The sequence below is a fragment of the Suncus etruscus genome, chromosome 10 (assembly GCF_024139225.1).
Source record: "Suncus etruscus isolate mSunEtr1 chromosome 10, mSunEtr1.pri.cur, whole genome shotgun sequence".
In the NCBI taxonomy this organism is placed as follows: domain Eukaryota; kingdom Metazoa; phylum Chordata; class Mammalia; order Eulipotyphla; family Soricidae; genus Suncus; species Suncus etruscus.
This window is the reverse complement of record NC_064857.1, coordinates 83,366,286-83,393,395: the sequence shown is the minus strand read 5'-3', so window position 1 is coordinate 83,393,395 and position 27,110 is coordinate 83,366,286. Positions and strand designations below refer to the sequence as shown.

General features: G+C 42.3%; 1 protein-coding gene across 3 annotated transcripts in view; it reads left to right on the top strand.

Moving 5' to 3' along the window:
* Window positions 1–3,920: 3,920 nt before the first annotated feature.
* Window positions 3,921–27,110, top strand: part of CAPN3 (calpain 3) — a 47,588-nt gene continuing 24,398 nt past the window's right edge. For all 3 annotated transcript variants that reach the window (XM_049781536.1, XM_049781533.1, XM_049781534.1), the window contains exons 1-3: window positions 3,921–4,229; window positions 24,219–24,288; window positions 25,858–25,976. In XM_049781536.1, the coding sequence (XP_049637493.1) occupies window positions 3,921–4,229; window positions 24,219–24,288; window positions 25,858–25,976 (498 nt within the window). The remainder of the gene's footprint in view (window positions 4,230–24,218; window positions 24,289–25,857; window positions 25,977–27,110) is intronic.

The following is a 27,110-nucleotide window of genomic DNA, read 5'->3' as shown; positions in this document are numbered from 1 at the left end:
CTCTTCATCGGCAAAAAGCTAAATACACCATTCTCCAGTGTACATGGAACATCCTCCAAGGTAGACCACATGCTGGGTTGCAAAACATACCTCCATAAAATTAGGAGGAAACAAACTATATCAACTACTTCTCAGATCATCATGCACTGAAATTAGAAGTGAATTACAGACACAGAGAAAGAACGTTAACACCTGGGAATTAAACTTACTATTGAACAGCGAGTAGGTTGGAGACTAAATTAAAAAGGACATTAAAAGTTTCCTGAAAAAAAAAATGAGAATGAAGACATCAATTATCAAAATTTGTGGATCACAGCAGAAGTTGTATGCAGAGGAAATTTTATAGCTTTGCAAGCATTCATCAGGAAGGAAGAAAGAGCCTACTTAAATAATTTAATGGAACAGCTTAAAATATTAGAAAATGATCAACAAAATGAATCAAAAATAGGCAGATGGAGGGAAATAATGAAGCTCATAGCAGAAATTAATAAACCCAATCTCAAAGATCTATAAAATCAAGAGTTTGTTCTTTGAAAAATAAACAAAATTAGGGGCCCAGAGAGATAGCACAGCGGCATTTGCCTTGCAAGCAGCCAATCCAGGACCAAAGGTGGTTGGTTCGAATCTCGGTGTCCCATATGGTCCCCCGTGCCTGCCAGGAGCTATTCCTGAGCAGACAGCCAGGAGTAACCCCTGAGTGCCACCGGGTGTGGCCCAAAAACCAAAAAAAAAAAAAAGAAAGAAAGAAAGAAAGAAAAATAAACAAATTAGTATAGGACTAGTAAGATGAAAGAAAGAAAAAAGAAAGAAGAAAGGTAAGGAAAGAAGGAAAGAAGGAAAAGAAAGAAAGAAAGAAAGAAAGAAAGAAAGAAAGAAAGAAAGAAAAAGAAAGAAAGAAAGAAAGAAAGAAAGAAGAAAGAAAGAAAGAAAGAAAGAAAGAAAGAAAGAAAAGAAAGAAAGAAAGAAAGAAAGAAAGAAAGAGAGAGAGGGAGGGAGGGAGGGAGGGAGGGAGGGAGAGAGAGAGAGAGAAGAGAGAGAGAGAGAGAGAGAGAAAGAAAGAAAGAAAGAAAGAAAGAAAGAAAGAAAGAAAGAAAGAAAAGAAAGAAAGAAAAGAAAGAAAGAAAGAAAGAAAGAAAGAAAGAGAAAGAAAAGAAAGAAACAAGCAAACACTGGAAAATGTGGGTGTTCTGTTTATGACTGAATCCCAACTATAATCATGCTTGTAGTTAACTGTGGTGCTTAAATAAAGATTTAAAAAAAAGAAAATATGCATCAGTTTATGAATTTCAAGGTGGCATAAGCAGGACTTTTGTTTTTGTTTTTGTTTTTTTGTTTTTGGGTTACACCTGGCAGCGCTCAGGGGTACTCCTGGCTATGCACTCAGAAATCGCTCCTGGCAGGCATGGGGGACCTTATCCAATACCAGGATTTAAACCACCCTCTTTCGATTCTGCTGTGTGCAAGTCAAACGCCCTACTGCTGTGCTATCTTTCTGGCCCAGAACAGGACTTCTTAAACTGTTTCCGCTGCACTGCAAACTTTTCTTTGCCAGAGAATTTTGTTTTGTTTTAGGGTCACACTAAACACTTGGATCTGCATTCAGAGAGCAATTCTGGTGGGGTGTGAGGGAATATATGTGGTGCTAGACCTAACCATTTAACCTAGATAGGGTACAGGAAAGGCAAAAACCTTACCTGTAGTACTATCTCTCCTGTCCCCTCCCTGAGAATTTTTACACAACCCTGAGTACAAAATATAGTTATATTAATCAGATATTTATAGATATCCTAAATTTACTTTAAGTCAAAAGTTACATATTTTTCAAGACTCCCACTTTTGGTTTCTAAAATCCCCCAAGGGATCACCATGGGCAGTTTAAGAAGTCAAGGAACAGATCAATGGGCTGGGGCTTTAATATGATGGTTAAGAAGGGATTCCCCCACCCACCACCACCTGAGTTTCAGGTGATAAAGGATAGAAGATTATATTTTTCAGAGACTTTTAGTATAAGCGGACAGGCACGCTCAGATTGAAAATACACGAGAGTGCAGATCGGGCCCAGAGAGATAGTACAGCAGTGTTTGCCTTGCAAGCAGCCGAATTAGGACCTAAGGTGGTTGGTTCGAATCCCGGTGTCCCATATGGTCCCCTGTGCCTGCCAGGAGCTATTTCTGAGCAGACAGCCAGGAGTAACCCCTGAGCAACGCCGGGTGTGGCCCAAAACCAAAAAAAAAAAAAAGAGAGAGAGAGTGCAGATCACACCTCCTGGTACTGCACAGAAGCCGCTAACAGAGGCTCGTAGTGTAAATACTGTCTGCACCCAAAGCAAATGCGTCAACCTAGTTCACTCCAAAATTGTAATTCCTAAATTTATGACTATATTCTACCAAGCTTACTGGGTGCTTTTTTGCAGCTATAGCACAATTTAAGCAATTTTACAGTAGCTCAGACACATAATGCCTAGGAAATACCCATTTTATGGTTGAAAAAACTGAGGTAAGAATGATAAATGATATAACTCAGATCAAGTTATATAGGCACAGCTAGTGGGCTCTTGGTTCAAACTTTGAACTTTGGGAATGCATTCCTCTGTGCCTCTGTGCTACCTCTCCAAGAAGCAATAAAATATCTCAGGATATTTTCCAAGAATCATAAGCCTGGTAGTACTCTCTCAGTCATCTCTTTCTGCTTTCTCTCAAACAAATCCTTAGAACAATAAAATGGCCACATGGAATTAGCAGTGTTAATGGAGCTCTGCAATATCTGGAAACTGTCCTTCTCCTTTAGAGAGTTGAGTAGCCGCTACTGTAGAAGACAGGACAAAGAAGGCCAGGCAGACAGGTTGCTTTCCTATGAGCACGAAAAGCCTACAAACCAGCATTTTAAGGAATGCCATTCCAAGACTTTACATCCAAGTCTAGTTCAGAATCCAACTCTAGATTCTGATTCAAACTCCTGATGTGACTTTTCCTAACAATTCACCCCTATATTTATTTTGAGGATGGGGAGACAAGAGGACAAGGTCAAGAGAACAAAAAAAAAAAAAAAAAAAAGACGGATTTGTTCCAGTGAGGACTCTGTTAAATGACATTTTCCATCCAGTCAGTTCCACAGAATACTGACCCCAGAATATTCTAGAAAGATCCCAAAATCCAATTTAGGGGTTCTGATGACAAAGTTTCAGGAAGTTTTCAAGTCATGTTTTTGTTTTGTTTTGTTTTGTTTTTCAAAAATTCTTTATATTCTCCTAGAATTTAGTATTTCCTTATTCACCCTTGCTAGCTTTTCTCAATATTGTTTCCCATATGCTTCAATATTGTCTTCCATGACTTTGGTAGCCAATAGCTTCATCAGCCATTAAGGACTTCTTCAATTGCGCATGCACAATTCTTTACTTCTTTTCACCTTCCGCCCACTGAGATATTCCTCTTTCATTTCCAGACCACACAATCCCTGAATGGCCACACAAAAATGTCCTGCCCTGGGTCAGAACTTCTCCTTCAGCCATGCAATCTAGCTGCGTGCTGGTCTCACATTTGCTCGGATATGCCTGCTCTTTCTTCGTGTCTATTTTTAGTTTTCCTGGCTCAAGCTTCTTCAGAACACTGAAACACAAACCTCACTCTCCCTCTTTCCCTTGGGCCTGTATGTATGCCGCAGCTAGGATTTCCACCCTCGGCCCCCAGGTAAAAACTGCAAATCCTGTAACTCAAGAGAACTTATGGCGTCTGGATCACAAGGTGAACGTCAGCTTTACAACCTCCTGATGGGCTTTCAACTTTGAACTTGATGTGGACATTCATCTCTCCGATGACAGAATTACTCCAACTTCCTCTTGCAGTTGCTTCCTTTCCTTGAAGGTAGCTGTATCTTGTTTTCTTTAGAAAAAACATAAAAACTTCCTTCCACAGTGGCCCAGCATGCCAACTGTCCTTAGTCCATCCGTGGCTCCCCGGACAGGGGCTGAGCCCAAGTCCCCAAGACCTATTCCCTGCCCAGCCGAGAACAGGACCACTGAGGCTGGTGGGGGGAACCCAAGTGGTATCTACTCTGCCATCATCAGCCGTAATTTTCCTATCATTGGAGTGAAAGAGAAGACATTCGAGCAGCTCCACAAGAAATGTCTGGAAAAGAAGGTTCTATATCTGGATCCTGAGTTTCCCCCAGATGAAACCTCTCTCTTTTATAGCCAGAAGTTCCCCATCCAGTTTGTCTGGAAGAGACCTCCGGTGAGTAGCTGATTGGTGGCTGGTTGGGTTTCTTTTCCGCAGGGAAGTCCTCCCACTCAGCACCTCCCCACAGCTCTGTTGTCCACATGGGCTCAAGGGGAAGAACCCTGGCAGGCGCTTCCAGTCTCTAGCTTTGGGTGAGCCAGGGCAGTCCTCAATCTCTTTCTGGCTCTGACTGAAAAACAAACAAAAAACTTTTTTTGTGTGTGTGTGGTTTTTGGGTCACACCCGGCAGTGCTCAGGGGTTACTCCTGGCTCCATGCTCAGAAATTGCTCCTGGCAGGCACGGGGGACCATATGGGACGCCGGGATTCGAACTGATGACCTTCTGCATGAAAGGCAAACGCCTTACCTCCATGCTATCTCCCCGGCCCCACAAAAAACTTTTAATTACTTTACTTACCTTACTTTTTTTTTTATTAAAGTCATTGGAACTCATGGGGCAGGAGCAATGGTGCAAGCGGCAGGGCCTTGTCCGTGGTTCGATCCCCCAGCAACCCATATGGTCCCCAAAGCCAAGAGCGATTTCTGAGTGCAGAGCCAGGAGTAACCCCTCAGCCTCACTGAGTGTGGTCCAAAAATCAAAAGCCAAAAAATAAAAAAGGGTTATTGGAACTCAGTTTAATAATGCTCTATCTTGGGCCCGGAGAGATAGCACAGCAGAGTTTGCCTTGCAAGCAGCTGATCCAGGACCAAAGGTGGTTGGTTCGAATCCCAGTGTCTCATATGGTCCCCCGTGCCTGCCTGGAGCTATTTCTGAGTAGACAGCCAGGAGTAACCCCTGAGCACCGCCCGGTGTGGCCCAAAAACAATAAATAAATAAATAAATAAATAAATAAATAATGCTCTATCTCTCTCAAAGTATGTATTCCTTTCCCAGAACAAAGTCCAACGAGTCCAGATATGTCCTCTCTGTTTGAATGCCTTGCATTATTATTAAATATTTTCCATTTCGGGCCCGGAGAGATAGCACAGTGGTGTTTGCCTTGCAAGCAGCCGATCCAGGACCAAAGGTGTTTGGTTCGAATCCCGGTGTCCCATATGGTCCCCCGTGCCTGCCAGGAGCTATTTCTGAGCAGACAGCCAGGAGTAACCCCTGAGCACTGCCGGGTGTGGCCCAAAAACCAAAAAAAAAAAAAAAAATTTCCATTTCACAAACTAAAACTATGATGCTTTGCTTGGTTTGTCAGTAACCATATTTCTCTGACACACAAATACAAGTCTGGGAAAGAAGAAAGTAACAGAAATATTAGGTTAAGTCTGGAGAGATAGTGCAGTGGGTAGCACTGGCCTTGCATGCAGCCAACCTGGGTTTAATCCCCAGCATCCCTTATGCACTGCCAGGTGCAACCTTAGAGCATTGAAGGATGTGGCCCAAAAATAAACAAACAAAATATTTCAGGAATAATAGAGAGCCCTGCAACCTTCCGTGGGGGACCCCCGACCCACGGGGGTGTGGGAATGAAGGTCGCTAGTAATTCATGTGTTTACTCAAGCAGGACCGATCTGTGAAGAAAACTTGAGAAGTTAGTAAGAAAAGTCCTCAAGACAACACATGCTGTTCAAAAGGGATTTATTGCCCGGGGAGATCAGCTTTTAAAGGCAAAATACGTCATAGAAGTGTTACAGTTTTTCCACCAATTACAATTGCAAGCACTCATTAGCATAAACTGGGGGCAGGTAATAGGGAGGGGTAAAGAGGTAGAGAGCACATGTTTATACTGAAAGCACAAGATTCAAACAGGGTCCTATAAATTTTACTCAGCAAGCATAAATAAAAAACCAGCTGTAAACATGTTAATCTTGCTAACACAAAGGCAAGTTGCTCTATGATTTTCTTTCTGGCTGGATGTATTGGGCTGCTTTGAATTTACTTTAGTATTTGTCTATTTCCTTTGTCCTCAGGGCATGGGCGCCTCTGGTCACGTGGGTGACAAGGTCAGGGATTTCTGAGGTGTCCTTTGTTCTAGGTTCCATCAGCTAGGCTCCCCACAGAGCCCCTGCTAACTATTTTGACTCTAAAACTCACCTTACAAATGAATAAAAACACTCAGAGTGAATAAAACTGGTGAACACACAGCAACCCCAATTAAAACATTCTTCTTTAATTCTTCAAGCATCTTGATTTCCTTTATAATCATGTACCAGAAGGAAAATTATTATTTCAATGGTTTTCATCTCGAATCATACCCCCCCCATAGAACTCATGTCAAATTTAAGAATTATTTATTATCTATCTTCAGGTACCAGATATGTAATGGAGGAGACAGGAGAGCAGTGAATAAAAAAAATAATAATTAAAAAAAAACACATGATTCCTGTTCTCTTAGTGCCTCAAATACTCAACAACTAAATATCAGGGCCGGAGAGATAGAACAGCGGTGTTTGCCTTGCAAGCAGCTGATCCAGGACCTAAGATGCTTGATTAGAATCCCGGTGTCCCATATGGTCCCTTATGCCTGCCAGGAGTTATTTCTTTTTTTTAAATATGATTTTTATTTTAATCATAGTGGCCTACATATCATTGACAACAATATTTTAGGTACATATTAACATAAAATCAGGGGAATTCCCATCACGGAATTGTCCTCCTTCCACCTCCGTTCCTGTCCTACTCCCATATCCTCCTCCCTCACCCCCGGGGCTGCCAGAATAAATGGTCCCCTCTGTGCCTAGCTAACTACTTAGTGGTCCTACACCTGTTTGGTCTTGGTACTTCCCTTATTTCCCTCTCTAGTTGGGAGGTGGGACTAGATAGTTCAAGTTATGTGGTTTTATTTGAAAAGAGAAAAGTAATAAACTGGGGAAAGAATCAAATACGCCGAAAATGGGCAGAGTCCTTCTGGTAGCTCTCATCCTATTTTTGAGAGATGAAGGGGATAAAGGAGGTGGAATACCACAACAGTACAAAACAAAGTGCCAAATAAAAACATCCAGTGAACACTCCATCAATAAAGATAAGCACCACCTAAAGGCCATGGTCTTGAGATAAAAAAACATGGCAGAGCACATAAAGGAAGAAAATAAAAAAGAAAAAAATAATATGAACGAACACAACTACTTCAATAACCACAGCAAAACAAAAAATAATCAGCAAAAACTAGATAAATAAATTAAAAAATTGTGCTTTTTGGTGGTTTTTCTTTCTTTTTTTCTTCCCTCCTGCACAGGCACAGTAAATATTGGGGTCATTCAAAAAGGAATTCCCTTGGCCTAAGAGAAACAGGGTTTCTCCACCCTTGAAGTGTATTGTCATGGGATTAACTATAGACTCCTTTCAGGTTCATTTACTCTCCCCTTGGTGCTTTTATGGTGTATGAAAGACTTCTGCTCTGTCCTGGGTGATAAAATCAGACCTCTGTAACTAGAAATCTCGGTATCTGCACAGGTCAGGGAGTGGAACTTATGATGAGGTCTTTTTTTGTGGTTCTAGAACAGGGGTCTTCAAACTTTTTAAAGTGGGGGCCGGATTACGGTCCCTTAGAGAGCTGGAGGGCCGGACTATATGAGCTACTAATTCCTACTCACATTGCACATATCTTATATAAATAAAATGAAAAACATTTATAAATAAACAGATCATGCACCAGTATTTCAATGGGAACTGTGGGCCTGCTTTTGGCTAAAGAGATGGTCAATGTCCAGTTCCATATTTGTCACTGCCAGCAGTAACAAGTGATGCAAGTGGGCATCAGTTAATATTGATCTGGTTGGAAATTTCAGATGTTTCATTCTTGAAAAAGTCTGTTCACAGGCATAAGTGCTACCAAAGATGGTTACCATTTTGAGTGCATGGTTCCTGATATTTGGATATACACTGAGTGTATATGCTGGCAGGTATCTTGGCAACCAAACAGCACTCACTGCTGGCGGGCCGGATCAGACTCCTCTGCGGGCCGCATGTGGCCAGGGGGCCGTAGTTTGAAGATCCCTGTTCTAGAAGTTCTGTTCCCTCCGTGTCATTTTAATTCGTTTTCTGTGATTGGTGGTCTTGGTCTTTGCGCTGATCCTAGGACGGGGCCTGGGATAGCGTCTTTTGTTATGTTTCCAGAAGACCCATTCCATTGCAATTGTCTCAGACAGACCTCTGGAACTAGAGATCATGGTTGTTGTGCAGGTCGTAGCTCAAACCCTAGACTAGGGCTTTTTTATTGGTCCCAGGATACACACAGTCCTGTCATGGTTCTAGCTGCCAGTCATCTGTAGATCGTGATCTTGGCATTTGGACAGACCAAAGGGTGACAAGTCTTCTGATTTTGTCTTGTCATTAGCTGGTGAGGTAGGATAACCTGCTCTTAGGTCAAGTTGTTCCCAGTTTCCTCGTTGTTAGGATATCATATTAGAGCTGGCATTTATTGATGTCCGAGCTGTATTAAGGATGTCCCGGATGGGATTTGTTTCCTGTGGCTGTTGTGAAGAATTGTATCATTTCTATGTCTGGGCTGGACGGTTCATGGACGTGTTCAAGGCTGGACGGTTGGTGTCTAATCACCTGGGGTCTAAGTTGGGTCCACATGACATATTTTCTTTTTTTGTTTGTTTTTTTTGGTTTTTCGGGCCACACCCGTTTGATGCTCAGGGGTTACTCCTGGCTAAGCGCTCAGAAATTGCCCCTGGCTTGGGGGGACCATATGGGACGTAGGGGTTGGGGGGGATTGAACCACGGTCCTTCCTTGGCTAGGGCTTGCAAGGCAGACACTTTATCTCTAGCGCCACCTCGCCGGCCCCACGTGACATATTTTCAAAGTAGGAGATGCCCCTGTATTGTAAAGAAGTATGAGTTCTTTTTTTTTTTTTTTGGTTTTTGGGTCATACCCGGCAGTGCTCAGGGGTTATTCCTGGCTCCAGGCTCAGAAATTGCTCCTGGCAGGCACAGGGGACCATATGGGGTGCCGGGATTCGAACCGATGACCTCCTGCATGAAAGGTAAACGCCTTACCTCCATGCTATCTCTCCGGCCCCAGAAGTATGAGTTCTTATCTCTAGTAGATAAGAGCTCGTTTTTATATGTAAGATTTCCCCTTTTTTTAGTGTGCCTTTGCAGGGAGAAATGGTGCTACAATATATTGCCGGTGCATTTGAGGGTGGAAAGAGAAGAAAACAGAAATAAGTCACACACCCAAAAAAAGATAAAAATAAAAATATATGTGCTCATATATATATATATATATATATATATATATATATATATATATATATATATATATATAAAGAAAAAAGATTTAAAAAATGAAATAAAAAAGTGATTAAAGGAACAGAGTGATGCAAGAGACCTACCTTACATTTGGGGGAAAAGCAGGTAAAGAGGTGGTGTTAATACAGGTCTTATACTTATGATGGAAGTATAGGTTTCCCCATTATCTTTTGAGATTTTCTTGTGGTGTGTGGGTTCCCGGGCGCCTTTGCATCACACAACCTGACCCTCTTGAGAATGGCAAAAGATATGTGGCAGGGAGGTCTTGGGAAGAGTTCTTGCATTGGGGATACTTTTATAGTTAAATTGGGTTTCAAGTAACAGTCCACGTTAGGAAGGGTTGGTAAGGAGGACCGCGCAGCATGAGTCAGCAGGGGAGTTGGTTGTCTTTTCTTGCAGGGGACGAGGTGTGGGTTTGACTGGTTGTCTCTTCGCTTGGGTGCTGGGTACTGGTTCGTTGGGGTAGGAGGTCAGTCTTGATGCCTAATGGGTTAAGAACTGAGGTTGAAGAGTTTTAATGAGGTGGGAAATCTGGGTGGGATTGAGGGGTGAAGGGCTAGTCGGATTTCCAAAGGGGGGAAAGGGAAAGTATATGGAAGGGGACAGGAGAGAAGAAAAGTGAAAATCAATTAAAAAGAAAAAGAAAAATAAAAAAAAAGAAAGTAGTGAGAAGAGAGGAGAAAAGAGTTCGCTTGACTGTGTTCGATGAGTAGGGTCTGTAGTATAAGTCTGTAGGTCCCAGTTGCTGCTTCGGTGGTCTGGCTGGTCATGTGTTTCAAGTCCTAAAAGAAGGTATAACCTAGAGATAAAGGGTATATTAAAGAGTTTTATCAGAACATTCTCATAGTGCAAGCTGGGTATGTTATCTTGTGTGAGTGAGCCCCGAGATGCCATCTTAGTTTGTCCACCCTTTGTATCCAAGAGCGCCTGAGGACAGAAAATCTGAGAGGTTATTTTAAATATATTAAGATTAAGGCATTAAAACAAATTGTTATGAAATGCTTCTGCTGGAGTAAGTGATTTCCCATGGTATTCTTTACCTGTAATCCTGTATAAGATCCCTAAGGGATTATTATGGGCCTTTGTAGTAGAAGGCTGATTTACAGACCTGTTCTCTCTATGCTGCTGTTTCTGTTGTTGCTGGTTTCTTTGTGGTATAATGTGTAGTCAAGAGTTTGTGTTGTACCTCTTTCATGTGTTTTGGGCACTGCTCTCCAGTATATGTTGACTGTTACAGTGTTTGGAGTTTCTACCCTGTTATACCCTGTTATTTGATTGTTGAGTATTAGTTGTATATAGGGTGTATGTTCTAGATGCTTCAGAATAGTGCTATCATTCTGTGTTTGTCTTTCATCTTCTGGCTTACTTCGTTTAACATAATATGTTCTAGGTCCATCCACATTGCCGCAAAGTCTGTGATTGTATCATTTCTGACTGCCATGTAGTATTCCATTGTGTATAGATACCACATCTTAATGATCCATTCATCTGTTGTTGGACATTGAGGTTGGTTCCAAGACTTGGCAATTATACTGAGTGCTGTGATAAATAGTGGGGTGTACACATACTTTGGAATGAATGTCCTTCCAACTTCGGGGTAGATACCTAGGAGAGCAATTGCTGGGTCAAATGGCAGCTCAATTCTGAGATCTTTGAGCACTCTCCAGACTGTTCTCCATAGATGTTGGACTAGGGGGCATTCCCACCAGCAATGGATGAGAGTGCCTTTCATACCGCATCCCCGCCAACACAGATTGTTCCCATTTTTTTTTGTTTGTTTGTTTTTGGGCCACACCCGGCGATGCTCAGGGGTTACTCCTGGCTGTCTGCCCAGAAATAGCTCCTGGCAGGCACGGGGGACCATATGGGACACCGGGATTTGAACCAACCACCTTTGGTCCTGGATCGGCTGCTTGCGAGGTAAACACCGTTGCTATCTCTCCGGCCCCGTTCCCATTATTTTTGATGTGAGCCATTCTCACTGTAGTAAGGTGGTACCTCATTGTTGTCTTGACTTGGATTTCCCTAATGATGAGTGAAGGTGAGCATTTTTTCATGTGTTTGTTGGCCATCTTTTGGTCTTCCTCAGAGAAGTGTCTATTCATTTCATCTCCACATTTTTCTATAGCTTTATTTGGTTTTGGGGAGCTCAGCTTTCTGAGTACTTTGTATATTCTGGATATCAGCCCTTTATCTGACATGTTGAGTGCGAAAATTTTTTCACATTCAGTTAACTGTCTTCTTGTGTTAAGTAGGGTTTCTTTTGCCATACAGAAGCTTTTTGGTTTGGTGTAGTCCCATTTGTTTATGTTTGATGCTAAAGTTCTTGCATTGGCATTCTATCATCAAAGACTTTTTTGATATATGTCTTCGAGTATTCTGCCTATTTTTTCCTCAATAAACTTTATAGATTTGGTCTGATTTCAAGGTCTTTAATCCATTTTGAGTTGACTTTTGTACCTGGGGTGAGGTATGGGTCAATTTTCAGTTTCTTACAAATGGTTTCCCAGTTGTACCAACATCATTTGTTAAAAAGACCTTCTTTGTCCCATTTGAAGTTCTTGGCTCTTTTGTCAAATATTAGTTGACTATATATCTAGGGGCTTATGTCTGGAAATTCTGTTCTAACCCACTGGTCTGAGGCTCTATCCTTGTACCAGTACCATGCTGTTTTGATCACTATGACTTTATAGTATAGCTTCAGGTTAGGTAAAGAAATGCCACCCAGCTTCCTGTTTTTTAGTATGTGTTTGGCTATCCTAGGTTCCAGATGAATTTTATGATTGATTGTTCTAAGTCTTTAAAGAATGATGTTTGAATTTGGATGGGGATTGCATTAAATCTATATAGGAGTTTGGGTAGGATAGTCATTTTGACTATGTTGATTCTACCTACCCATGAGCATGGGATGTTCTTCCATTTCTAATCCTCTTCAATTTCTTTCTGAAGTGTTTTGAAGTTTGCCTGGTATAAGTCCTTCACTTCCCTTGTAAGATTGATTCCTAGGTACTTGATGTTTTTTGATACTATTTTAAATGGAGTTGTATTCTTAATCTCTCTCTCCTCTACTTTGTTATTTGTATAGAAAAATGCTACTGTCTTTTGTGTATTGACTTTGTAACCAGCCACTTTGCTGTATTGGTTTATTGTTTCTAGGAGTTTTACTGTGGACTCTTTAGGGTTTTCCATGTATATCATCATGTCATCTGCAAAAAGAGATAGTTTTAATTCCTCTTTCCCTATTTGATTTCCTTTGATTACCTTCTCTTGTCTGATTGCTATTGCTAGGACTTCTAAGACTATGTTGAATAAGAGTGGAGAGAGTGAACATCCTTGCCTAGTTTGCCGGGAGCTATTTCTGAGCAGATAGCCAGGTGTAACCCCTGAGCACCGCCGGGTGTGGCCCAAAATCCAAAAAAACAAAAAAGAACTAGGATCAGCAATCTGAAAGAAAAAGGACCCTGAAACCAGAAGGTGTTTGCCAGGAGACAATGCACAGGGCATTACTGTATTACAGGTAAAGAGAGCCAACCTCCTATGGGACAGTCATTTTCTGAGGAAAGCTTTCATCTAAAACTGGGTGTATTCATTAGCCAAATTTTTTTTTCATCTTCACTTGAGCGATTATCTCCAATAAGCCTGTTCACATCCCCCAATGACTCCTTTCTTGTCCTCTAAAGATTCTGTAGGAAGTTCAGTGACTATCTTAAAAGTCCCCAGTTTTAAACCCAGACCTGTTCATCCCCTCCTCTACACTGTTTGAATCAGACCTGTCCAGGGGCATGAGAGATAACACAGCAGGTCAAACATTTGCCTTGCATGTGGCTGACCAGGTTTGATCTCTGGTTTCCAAGCACCACCAGAAATGACCCCTGACACAAAGCTAGGAGTAACTTCTGAGCACTGCTGAATGTGGCCCCCAAACAAAACAAAACAGAATTGTCACCACTGCCAATGGTTTGTTATATTTTGATACTATCCATATTTGTTGATTTGTTTTTCTTATATACCACAAATGAGTGAGATCAGCCAGTATTTGTCCTGCTCCCTTAGATTTCACTTAACATGATACCCTCCAGATCATCCAATTGCAGCAAATTGAAAGATTTAATCTTTTCTTATAGGAGAGTAGTATTTTATTGCATATATCCCACAGTTTTTTTTTTAAATCTACTCATCTTTCTTGGGATATTTGGGTTGTTTTAATATACTATTCATTGCATTATGTGCTATAGTGAAAGTAGGTGTGAAAATATCTTTCAAATTTATTGTTTACGTGTTTGGAGCGCAGAGGTCCAAGAGTGGAATTACTTGGTTATATGGAACCTTTGTTCTTACTTTTTGTTTTAGAAATATCCAAACTGTTTTCCAAAGAACCAGGTGATGCACTCACTCTCAAACATAGAATGAGAGTTCCTTTCACCACATTCCTACCAACACTGGTTATTTCCGTTCTTTTTGATATATGCCGTTCTCACTGGTGTAAGATGATATTGTTGTTTTGATTTTTATTTAATAATAAATGACAGTGAACATATTTTCATATGCCAACTGGATGTTCAAAGATACACCTTTTACTGATGACCTTGTGAAATGCCTAAAGGAAGTAACCTCAAGGTAAAAAGCAGAAGTTTGTGTCTTCGTTTACACAGGCAGGACTGGCCAGAAAAAAAAAAAAAAACAGAAGTCAGTGTGGAAAGCATAGGACTACGGGAAGAGAAATAAGTGTTAAGAAAGAAACTGGGGCCCGGAGAGATAGCACAGCGGCGTTTGCCTTGCAAGCAGCCGATCCAGGACCAAAGGTGGTTGGTTCAAATCCCGGTGTCCCATATGATCCCCCGACCCTGCCAGGAGCTATTTCTGAGCAGACAGCCAGGAGTAACCCCTGAGCACCGCCGGGTGTGGCCCAAAAACCAAAAAAAAGAAAGAAAGAAAGAAAGAAAGAAAGAAGGAAGGAAGGAAGGAAGGAAGGAAGGAAGGAAGGAAGGAAGGAAGGAAGGAAGGAAGGAAGGAAGGAAGGAAGGAAGGAAGGAAGGAAGGAAGGAAGGAAGGAAGGAAGGAAGGAAGGAAGGAAGGAAGGAAGAAGGAAGGAAGGAAGGAAGGAAGAAAGAAAGAAAGAAAGAAAGAAAGAAAGAAAGAAAGAAAGAAAGAAAGAAAGAAAGAAAGAAAGAAAGAAAGAAAGAAAGAAAGAAAGAAAGAAAGAAAGAAAGAAAGAAAGAAAGAAAGAAAGAAAGAAAGAAAGAAAGAAAGAAAGAAAGAAAGAAAGAAAGAAAGAAACTGGGGGCTGAGGGAGGGCAGAGGCAGAGCCTTCTCAGAAGCTATAAGGTGTGGGGTTCACAACAAGTTGGTGCAGGTTTCTAAGAACCTTAGGATATCAAGAAACACCTAAGAAGCATTTTTTGCTTAAGAGAAACTGAGATTTGCCTTAGCATTTTCGTCCAACCTTCAAGTTAAAAAAATAAAATAAGGATTCAGAGAGATAGCATGGAGGTAAGGCATTTGCCTTGCTTGCAGAAAGACGGTGGTTCGAATCCCGGCATCCCATATGTTCCCCCGAGCCTGCCAGGAGCGATTTCTGAGAATAGAGCCAGGAGTAGTAACCCCTGAGCACTGCCGGGTGTGACCCAAAAACTAAACTAAAATAAAATAAAATCACCATCAGAACTTTTAGAAGTTATCTACTCCCCAAACACCAGAAATAGAATAAATGTCTTCTATTTTATTTTATTATTTTTATTATTAGTTTTGTTTTGTTTTGTTTTTGGGCCACACCCGGCGGTGCTCAGGGGTTACTCCTGGCTGTCTGCTCAGAAATAGCTCCTGGCAGGCACGGGGGACCATATGGGACACCGAGATTCGAACCAACCAACTTTGGTCCTGGATCGGCTGCTTGCAAGGCAAATGCCGCTGGGCCCCAAATGTTTTCTATTTTAAATACAAATGCACATGCCTTGTACGCAGCTGATTCAGGATGAACCTTGGTTAGATTCCTGGCATCCCATATGGTCCCCCAAGCCAGGAGTGATTCCTGAGCACAGAGCCAGGAGTAACCCCTGAATGTCACAGGATGTGACCCAAAAAGCAATTAAATAAATAAATATATATATATAAAATATAAATACTATAAAATACAAATACTAAAACAAAACCAAAGCTCTATATAGATCACAAGATGGAAAATTTGTGGGAATCATTTTCTCCAGCCATTCCAGGTGTCTGGATTTCTTTCTTGCTGTTAAGATTTTGAAGAGAACAAGCACACACCCATCTCCTTCAATAACCTGGAGTTTATAGCTAGAAAATTCACGTTATTTTTATTCAGAACTCTTCCGACCACAGCTTTACCACATTGACTCTGGCTCTGCACCAGAAACGAGTGAAACAATCAGCTGATTTCCTCATACAGTAATTCTCCTTATTCTTGAATAATGTCATTTTGCCTTCAGTTTCTTCATGTCAAATTCTTCTAGCTTTCTCCCAAAGGTTTTGTTTTATCCCATGCTGTAAATATTAGTGCAATAAGATACAAATAGTTGAGCATCTTCATTCTTGTGAACTCACCTATATACTAAATTTACCTAAAAAAAATCAATATTCATGGTGCTTCTCTGGGTCATTTTAAGACATGTGGAGGATAGTGAAAAAGGAAGTTACTGGGGCCAGAGTGGTGGTGTAGTGGTAGGGTATTTGCCTTGCATGCACTGACCTAGGATGGACCGAGTTCGATCCCCCGGCATCCAATATGGCCCTCCAAGCCAGGAGTTATTTCTGAGTGCATAGTCAAGAGTAACCCCTGAGTGTCACCAGTATAGCCCCCCAAAAGAGAAAACAACAACAACAAAAGGGAGTTACATACTCCTTTCTTTTATTTTTTTTTAATTTTTATTGTGACCAAAGAGTGAATAACAAATCTTTCACAGTAGTATTTATGGCACATACTCCTTTCTGAAGTCAAAACAAGATGACATTCTGTTTTCTTGCTTCAGCATTCATCTGTAATGAGTGTACTTTCTGTATTTTATCAGTGCACGCTTTTCCACTTTATCTGGTTCTTTTGTTGGCGATTTTACTATTGAAAATGTCCCCCAACCAAAATGCTAAAGTGTGGTTTAGGATCCTCAACACAAAGATTACTATAAGATGGCTTATGAAAGAAATACAATGAGCTTCATTCAGACAAGTTTGGAAGCTGTCAGTTAATCAGTATATATTAAACAAGGTATCTGTAAACAGGAATACAAAAAATTAAAGGTTTTTTAAAATAAAGTTTTGTATTGATCAATTGATTAATGACTTTGTAGAATAGTGTACCATTAAAAACAATAGTTTATTATATTGCATTTTTATGCATTCAAAATATTAGTTTGAGGGACTGGTGAGATGATTCAAGGAGCTGGAGCCAATGCTTTGAATGTGGGAGCTTTGAGTTCCCCAGAATTGTCCCTGGGGACTTCTGGGAGTAGCTCCCAAGCTCTGTGCTAGAAAACAAACATCAGGTGTGGTCCAAAAATAGTCGCAGCTTGAAACAAAGCCCTGATGAGGATAGGATCAGTAAGAAATATTCACCATATTTCAGTACGTTGCAGCCATTTATTTTTATTTTTATTTATTTTTTGTGTGGTTTTTGGGTCACACCCAGCAGTGCTCAGGGGTTATTCCTGGCTCCACGCTCAGAAATTGCTCCTGGCAGGCACGGGGGACCATATGGGACGCCGGGATTCGAACCGATGACCTCCTGCATGAAAGGCAAATGCCTTACCTCCATGCTATCTCTCCGGCCCCTGCAGCCATTTTTTTTCTTGGCTGTGCTCAGGATTTATTATTGGCTTTCTGTTCAAGGGTCACCACTGGAAACACTCGGGGGACCATACGGCGAGCCAGAGATCAAACATGGTTTGGCCGCATGCAATATAAGTTGTACTATTTCTTTCTTTCTTTTCTTTTTTTTTCTTTTTGGCCACACTAGATAAGCACTCAGGGGTTACTCCTGGCTTTATACTCAGAAATCACTCCTGGCAGACTCAGGGACCATATGGGATGACGGGGATCCAATCCAGGTCAGTAGCATGCAAGGCAAGTGCCCTACCCTCTGTGCTATGGCTCCAGCCCAAGTTGTACTATTTCTCTGTCCCCACCACTTTTCTTTTCTTTTCTTTTTTTTTTTTTTTTGTTTTTGTTTTTGTTTTTGAGCCATACCCAGCAACACTCAGGGATTGCTCCTGGCTCTGTGCTCAGAAATCGTTCCTGACAAGCTCAGGGGGATCATATGAGATGCTGGGGATCAAACCCAAGTCCATCCTTGGTCATCTGCATGCAAGGCAAATGCCCTGCTGCTGTGCTATCACTCCAGCCCCACCATTTTTCTTTTCAATGTTCAAATTATTCCATCTTTGGGCAGTGGGATCCCCACCCCATAAGTTGCCTTGTACATTTTCAATAGATTCCTCATTTTCTACCCATACTAAAATGGCCTAGGCTTATCATGTATATATTTTACTCCTGACCTTGAATTAATTTGTTGCATAAAAACTAATTTTAATTTTACTACTGGCTCTATGCTTGGGATCACTCCTGGCAGTGCTCAGGGAACCATATGCAGTGCCAGGTATCACTGGCCACATGCAAGGCAAGTGCTGTAACCCACGTACTATATCTTTAGCATTGCCATTAGCTCATACATCATGGCTAGTTTATTTTACTCTGAGACAGAGTTAAACTATAAGGTGGAATATAGAGGAGTACAAATTACTTACTTCTAGGATCCAGTATTTAGCCTTAAGATCAGCATAATGCCACTCTGAAGTTGGAAACTTCTGGCCCCCTCTATTTCCTTGCTCTAACGACCTATTCCTTCTATAATTATCACTGTACCAGAGGTATCTTCCTCGCCAGGGGAATCACTTGATCTACGTTCCTCAGTGCAGGAAGAAAAAAAAAAAATCCTCTGTTGGCACAAATGAAAGTTACTTCAGGCTAGCAGGCAGTAAGGGAAGGAGCAGAACTAAAGGGAACCCCCTGTTTCTAAGGCGTGGAATCTAGTCACTCATCAACAACTTCTCTCAGGGATATATTTCTCTTTCTAGTGAACCCAGGTAGGGTAGTGTCTGCTTGTGAATTGTTTGGAGTATTATCTTCTATTAGACAATTTAGAGAAGTGGGCTTATTAGGTTAGCCATAAAGTGGGAGATGGGGAGAGGGATGATGCAAAGAGTGATTTGACTGCTAAATTTAGGAACAGAGATTTGGTCTTTTCGAGGGGTGCAGTAAATTGGGCCATGTGGGGGTAATTCTTGCAGTTTCTTACAAGAAATCAGACAGAGTCAAAAGTGCATTTTTCAGCCAGAGGTGTTGAACAGTTTTTTGAATCTGAGATGGCCAAACGTATACTTTGTTGCTTTTCCCTGCCACTTTTATTAGTCAAGAATTTAACATAAATCACCTGACAGTCAGGGTTGACATAATTAAGGGTACTTGTGCTAGCATGGAGATAAGGCGTTCTTCATGCAGAAGGTCGGTGGTTCGAATCCCAGCGTCCCATATGGTCCCCCGAGCCTGCCCGGAGCCATTTCTGAGCGTAGAGCCAGGAGTAACCCCTAAGCATTGCTGGGTGTGACCCCCACCCAAAATGTGAAGTGATTTTACATGTGTATGACAACAGGGCCACAACTAAATTTACTCATGGTTTATTCCTGACTCTGTGCTCACGAATCACTTCTGGAAGTGCTTGGGGGATCATAGCAGTGCTGGAGATTGATCGCAGCCAGATTGGCTACATGGAAAGCTAGCAACTTATCCATTGTAGGTAAGACCAGACTCCAGACCTGGTCTTAATGCTGACACTAGCAAGTTCCCAAATTTTAATTTTTTTATTTTTTTATTTTTTATTTATTTATTTTTTTTTTTTAGTTTTTGGGCCTCACCCGGTGACACTCAGGGGTTACTCCTGGCTCTGTGATCATAAATCTCTCCTGGCTTGGGGGACCATAAGGGACTCTGAGGATCAAACAGAGGTCTGTCCTGTGTCAGCCGTGGGCAAGGCAAACGCCCTACCGCTGTACTATCGCTCTGGCCATAAATTCACAAACTTTCTGCTTAACTTTCTTTTATATGATGAGAAAACTATATTATTCTTTGTAGAAAAACAGCCCTTAGGATGGTTTTGGACGGTGGAGAGATGGAGGCCACGTGGCTCCATCCCCCATTAAACGGCAGGTCATTATCTTCAGGTGGTCCCCGCGGTAATCAAACTCACTCAGACAGGCTTCCAGAGAGATAACATCTTTATTGGCCCTGGCCCACATGTGTGGCCTATATCAAAACCAATTATGCTGTATATCTATTCAGCCCTGCATTGTACTTGTCTCTCAGCCATCTCTACTTCTGCTACCTCTTCATGCTGGCAGAAGACCTTAATCCCCTGAGTCAAAGGCCTTATCTAAGCTTCCCAAGACCCCTCCCAGGAATGGGCGGGGTCTTGCAAGTAAGATCAAGTTGCGCTGGAAGAATGGGGGGATGGGGCCACAATTATTATTAAATATTCTGAATTAGCATCCATAAATTCCTAATCCATGCTCAAAACAAGTGCACATGGCTGACTTAGTCATCCTGCCCACTGCTGCTCTGCTCTTGGCTTAAAATGACAGAATTTATTTTTCCTGCTATAAAAGGATTAAGAGCCAGAAGGTAGCACAAGGGTTAAGGCACCTGCCTTGCACACAGCTGACTCTGATTCAGTCTCTGGCACCATACATTATCCTCCAACCACCACTAGGCATGATCTTTTAACACAGAGCCAGGAGTATACTCTGGGCATGGCTGGGAGTGGCCCCCAAACCAGAATTAATTAATTAAAATTTATCAGAATAGGTTTTCAGGGAGCTACTGAGGGCTCTGAATATCTTGCAGCTTTATATCTTTTTTTTTGGGGGGGGGTCCACACCCGGCAGGACTCAGGGGTTACTCCTGGCTCTATGCTCAGAAATCGCTCCTGGCAGGCTCAGGGGACCATATGGGATGCCGGGATTCGAACCACCGACCTTCTGCATGAAGAACGCCTTATCTCCATGCTATCTCTCTGGCCCCAGACCCTGACATTCTTTGAGGTCTGAGTTCTTGAGTGTTCTGCCTATGTTTTCCTCAATAAACTTTTAGATTTGGATCTAATCTCAAAGTGTTTAATCCACTTTGAATTGACTTTTGTGTAATGCATGAGATATGGATCAATCTTTTTATGGGGGGGGGATCACACCCAGCAGCACTCAGGGGTTACTCCTGGCTCTATGCTCAGAAATAGCTACTGGAAGCTCGGGGGACCATATGGGATGCCAGGATTCGAGCCACCGTCCTTCTGCTTACAAGGTAAATGCTCTACCTCCATGCTATCTCTCCGACCCAAAATCTTTAATTTCTTATACACAGTTATTCAATTGTTCCAACACCATTTGTTAAAGAGATTGTCTTTATTCCATTTCAAGTTCTTGGCTCCTTTGTCAAAGATTAATTGACCATATACTTGGGGGTTTGTTACTGGATAGTCTGTTCTGACCCATTGGTATGAAAGTCTGTCTTTGTTCCAATGCTATTATTTTTTGATCACTATGGCCTTGTAGTAGAGCTTCAAATTAGGTAATAAGATGCCTCCCAGTTTCTTGTTTTTCAATATAGATTTGGCTATCCTAGGTCTTCTACAGTTTCACACAAACTGTATAATAATTGTTCTAAGTCCATGAAGAATGTTGTTAGAATTTGAATGGGGATTGCATGAAATCTATACAATAGTAGTTTAGAAAAGATGGCCAGTTCTGATTATAATGATTCTTCCAGTCCATGAGCATGAAACATTCTTCTATTTCTTTATGTTTTCTTCAATTTCTTTTTTTTTTTTTTTTTTTTTTTTGGTTTTTCGGACCACACCCTTTTGATGCTCAGGGGTTACTCCTGAGCTCAGAAATTGCCCCTGGCTTGGGGGGACCGTATGGGATGCCGGGAATCGAACCGTGGTCCTTCCTTGGCTAGCGTTTGCAAGGCAGACACCTTACCTTTAGCACCACCTCGCCGGCCCCTTTCTTCAATTTCTTAAGTGTTTTGAACTTTTTATGGTATAGATCTCTTACTTCTCTTATTAGGTTGATTCCTAAGTACTTGATTGTTTTTGGACACTATTTTAAGTAAAATAGACACTGATAACTTTCTCTCCTCTGAGTCAATATTTGTAGAAAGGAATGCAACTGTCTTTTGTGTATTGACTTGGTATCTGACTACTTTGTTGTATTGGTTTATTGTTTCTATCAGCCTTTTTGTGGACTCTTAAGGGTTCAGTAAAATTTATAGTCAATTTCTACAGAAATTTCATGAATGTATTTTGTCAGATTAATTTTTAGATGTTTTTTCTTGTTATTATTATTTTATTATTATTATTATTATTATTATTATTATTATTATTTATTCCTAAACTCCTGAGCATTGCAGGGTGTGGCCTCAAACACAGTTTCCTTTAAAAAAAAACAAAAGCAGGGCCCAGAGAGATAGCACAGTGGTGTTTGCCTTGCAAGCAGCCGATCCAGGACCAAAGGTGGTTGGTTCAAATCCCGGTGTCCCATATGGTCCCCCGTGCCTGCCAGGAGCTATTTCTGAGCAGACAGCCAGGAGTAACCCCTGAGCACCACTGGGTGTGACCCAAAAAGCTAAAAAAAAAAAAAAAAAAAAAAAGCAATCTAGGGGCCAGAGCAGTGGCACAAGTGGTAGGGCATTTACCTTGCATGTGCTGAGCTAGGATGGATGGCAATTCAATCCCCCAGCATCCCATATAGTCTTCAAGCCAGGAGCAATTTCTGAGCGCAGAGCCAGGAGTAACCCCTGAGCATTACCGGTATGACCCAAAAATCAAAAAAAAAAAAAAAAAAAAAAAAGGCAGTCTATAAAGCTGACAGGAATTAGAGGCAAAGGGATCTAATTGCAGATATGAATATGACTCTGTGAGTTGGAGAGATAATACAGCAGGTAAGGTGCTTGTTTTGAATACAGCTGACTTAGGTTTGATCCTCAACACCACAAGTGGTTCCCTAAGCCCCACCAGAAGTGATCCTTGGGGCTGGAGTGATAGTACAACGGTAAGGCATTTGTCTTGCACATGGCCAACCCTGGTTTGAATCCCGGCATCCCATATGGTCCCCTGATCCAGGAGCAATTTCTGAGCGCAGAGCCAGGAGTAACACCTGAGCTTCACCAGGTGTGGCCCCAAAAATAAAACAAACAAAATAAAAAAACTCAGGGCTTTGGTTATAGTTTATTGTACAGTTTAAGCAGATGGTTCTAGGTCCTTCCCCAATATCCATGTCTCTCTCTTTGCCTATGCACACTTCACTCCTCTGTCCCTTCTCTGACACTTGTCCAGAGTATCGTGCTGACCTCCAGTACCTTACAGCTTGGCCTTATCCCTTGCTATACTGGATCCAGTGCACAGTTTCAGTGTCTGAGACCTTGAGCTGGAGCCCTGGACTCATGTTCCCTTGATGGACTTGCTGCTCTGTAATCTATCACTGGAGTTCTTAAGGGTCATTGCCCAGTGATTCCTTGTCCCCTAGGCTTTCCTTGTTTTCTGGCCTCGTCCCTGCACCTGTCTGGACACTAATGAGGAACTAAAGACGAAGATATGTGGCCAAGAGTTCCCATTTTCTATTTTTTTTGGTTTTTGGGCCACACCCGGCGGTGCTCAGGGGGACCATATGGGACACCGGGATTCGAACCAACCACCTTTGGTCCTGGATCGGCTGCTTGTAAGGCAAACGCTGCTGTGCTATCTCTCCGGACCCAAGTTCCCATTTTCTTTTTTCTTTCTTTTCTATATTTTTTCCTGCCTTTAAAAAAAAAAACAATGGGGGGCCTGGAGAGATAGCACAGCGGCATTTGCCTTTCAAGCAGCCGATCCAGGACCAAAGGTGGTTGGTTCGAATCCCAGTGTCCCATATGGTCCCCCGTGGCTGCCAGGAGCTATTTCTAAGCAGACAGCCAGGGGTAACCCCTGAGCACCGCCAGGTGTGGCCCCCCCAAAAAAAATCTATGGGGGTGGGGTTGAGTCACACCTGATGATGTTTAGAGGTTAATCCTGGCTCTACACCAGGAACCACACCTAACAGTGCTTGGGAATACCAAATGGGGTGCCAAGGATCAAACCTGGGTCAGCCATGTGCAAGGCAAGTAAATGCCTTTTTTGCTGAACTATCACTCTGGCCCCTACCCTTTCTTTCTTTGGTTTGTTTGGTTTTGGATTTTGGGTCACACCCGGTGGCACTCAGGGGATCCTCCTGAGCTCTGTGCTCAGAAGTCGATCCTGGCAGGCATGGAGAGCCATATGGGATGCCGGGATTCGAACCACTGTCTGCTCAAATCAGCTGCGTGCAAGGCAAATGCCCTACTGCTGTGCTATCTCTCCGGCCCCTACCCTTTATTTCTTAGTATTTCCTAACCCCAGCCATTTTATTCTCTATTTTGACTCTCCTCTTCTTCCTCTTTAACAGCACTATCCTAACTATCAAGCTGCATCCTTCAGAAGTAGAACTGCATGGGGTAGCAGGTAGTGTCCTAGGAGAGACAGGCATGCATCTGCCTCTCTAGCTGTGTGTTTAAAGTCTCTTAAGTTCAAGGCTTAGATTTTTATCTAAACAATAGGAATTGTCATATCCAATTAACAGGATTGTTTTGGAAGCGTGTGCAAAACTCCTGATATGTAAAGCCAATACATAACAGTTTGTACCATTATTATAATTATTATATATAGTTTTCTTTCTGTTTCACAGGAGATTTGTGAGAATCCCCGGTTTATCATTGACGGAGCCAACAGAACTGACATATGCCAAGGAGATCTAGGTAGGAAATTTTTCAGGTTATGTCTGGGCAAATAATCAAGGGGAGATTAAAAGGTGGGGTTCCTGGGGTCAAAGAGATAGTAGAGTACAGCAGGAAGGTTGTTTGTTATGTGACCAACCTAGATTCAATCCCCAGTACTCCATATGATTCTCCCAAGTCACTTCAGGAGTGACCCCAGAGGATAGAGACAGAAATAAGCACTGAAGTCCCTAATTAATAGTAAAATACCTAAAAAGGAGGGGAAAAAAAAGGTACCTTTTTATTTCTTTTTGGACCACCCTCATTGATGCTCAGGGGTTACTCCTGGCTCTGTGCTCAGAAATCGCTCCTTGCTTGGGGGACCATATGGGATGCTGGGGGATGGAACCGTGGTCCATCCTAGGATAGTGCACTCAAGGCCTTACCACTTGCACCACCGCTCCGGCCCTGATTGTTTTAATTTATTGAAGCCAGGATACAACATATTATATGCCTGGCTAAGTTTCAATTACCAGCATCACATGGTCACCTGAGTATTGCCAGGTATGGCTGGGGAGGCCCTCAACACCTTGGGGTGGCCCAAATAGCCCAGACATTGCAGGCCCAAGAAGCATTACATCCTTAGGCCTTCATGCTGAACTGACAGCCTGGTTGATAGAGAATCTCAGATGGGGGGGGGGGCACTCTTACTTGTAGTGGCTCCTCAGCTGTGCTCAGGATCCCAGGGGCCTCTCCCAGCAATAACTGGCCTGACCCAGAGATAAAGTATTACTCAGTTCTGGTAGTGTTGGGGATCACCAAAGTCACATCCAGAAGAGCCTTAACCCCCTCTCCCTTATCTCCCTGAAACCAATTTGATTTTTCTTTCAGTGAATTTGGTGAGGGGAGTTTTTTTTTTTTTTATAATATAACTCTGTATTTGTTCATCTATGAGCTACTCATTGCTTCATTTGATTTCTTTTTTTCCTATATTTCTCAGTGGTTCTTTGACTCCTGTCACAGGAGGGACACCTCTTCCATAGCCTTTTTTAAAGTCTCAAGGATAAGATGTTTGAGCACAGAGCCAGGAGTAATTCCTGAGCACCACCAGGTGTGGCCCAATATGTTTTCCCAAAATGTGTTCCATCTTGGGGCCAAAGAGATAGCACAGCAGTGGGGCGTTTACCTTGCATGTGGCCAACCTGGGAGGGACCCAGTTCTATTCCTGGCATCCCATATGGTCCCCCAATCTGCCAGGGGAGATTTCTGAGTGCAGAGCCAGGAATAACCCCTCAGCGCAGCTGGGTGTGGCTCAGAAACCAATCAATCAATCAAGTTTAAAAAAAAAAGTGTCCCATCAAGGTTCAAGAGCAAGTGAGCTTGTATCACTGATGGAGGAATCTCCTACCTCCTCTTGGGAATCCCATCCCATGGGAGTAAATTACTCAGTGGCCCATAAGGGGACTGTTGCCAAACACCTTCCTGGGGTGACACTTCTGTAGGGACAGATCTGTAGTAGGACAGAGTGAGTGATCTCTGTTTCGTAGAGGAACAGAGCAGCTGGGTTGGATGCATTTTCCTTCTGAGAGTTATAGCCTCATTCCTCTGCAGGAGACTGCTGGTTTCTCGCAGCCATCGCCTGCCTGACCCTAAATGAGCACCTGCTTTTTCGAGTCATACCCCATGACCAGAGTTTCACAGAGAACTACGCAGGCATCTTCCACTTCCAGGTGAGGCCACGGAGCTGCAATAAGAGGACTAGCTGGTACCCAAAGGCCTCCTGGCACCCCCTCAAGACTTCAAACCAGTGAGGAAACAGTTGTTTATGTCTTCCTCTCAAACCCCCACACCCATCCACCAATATGTAGGCTTTCTGCTGTTACCCAGAAAGGCAAAAACAAAAAAAAAACAAAAAAAACATTCTGTTGACTGGCACATGAGTCTATTTTGGCCTCAGCAGCTGCCTGGCCAAAGTATAATCACGCACAGTATAATTATAATATTATAATTAGTATAATTCCCAAGCAGATCTCAAATGCTCTAATGCACTCACCCTGAGAATCCACAGGGTCCTTTAAGTCATCAAGGAAATCCCTGTCCATGACTTGGCCCATTTTTCCTTCTACAAAGGTAGTGTGTGCCGGCTCTTTTTATTCAATCCTCTGGACCTAGAAGGACAGTCTAGTTAATCTGATTGGGCTCAGAGGTGAGACTTTGGGCCCTAGAATCAGTTCAGCCATTGAAAATATCCATCTGAAGAACTGTGACAGAGCCCTGTGGAGGCCCAGAACAGAAATGGCTTCCATGGGTCCGAGCAGTGGTGCAGCGGTAGGGTGTTTGCCTTGCACACGCTGACCTAGGACAGAAGACGGTTTATCCCCCGGTGTCACATATGGTCCCCAAAGCCAGGAGCAATTTTTGAGTGCATAGCAAGGAGTAACCCCTGAACTTCACCGAGTGTGGCCCAAAATACAAACAAACAAATAAACAAACAAAAAATAATCGAGGTCCATATCTAAGGCTGTAAGTACAAAGACCAGACTAGTTTTTACTCTCTTTTCAATTTGGGAGAAAATGTTATTAGAAGAAAATTAAAGTACGTTTTATTTTAAAAATAAAAAAAATATTTTATTTTATTTTATTTTAGCTCAAGAACAACATGATCTCAAAGTACATGCCTGTGTGGGATCCCCATGACCACATGTTCTCTTGACACTGAGCTGGAAATGGCCTCTGTTGTGGCCACAAAACAAAACAAAAAAGACAGAAAGGGTCATTGAAAATTGAAATTATGGGGGCCGGGAAGGTGGCGCTAGAGGTAAGGTGTCTGCCCAGAACAGAAATGGCTTCCATGGGTCCGAGCA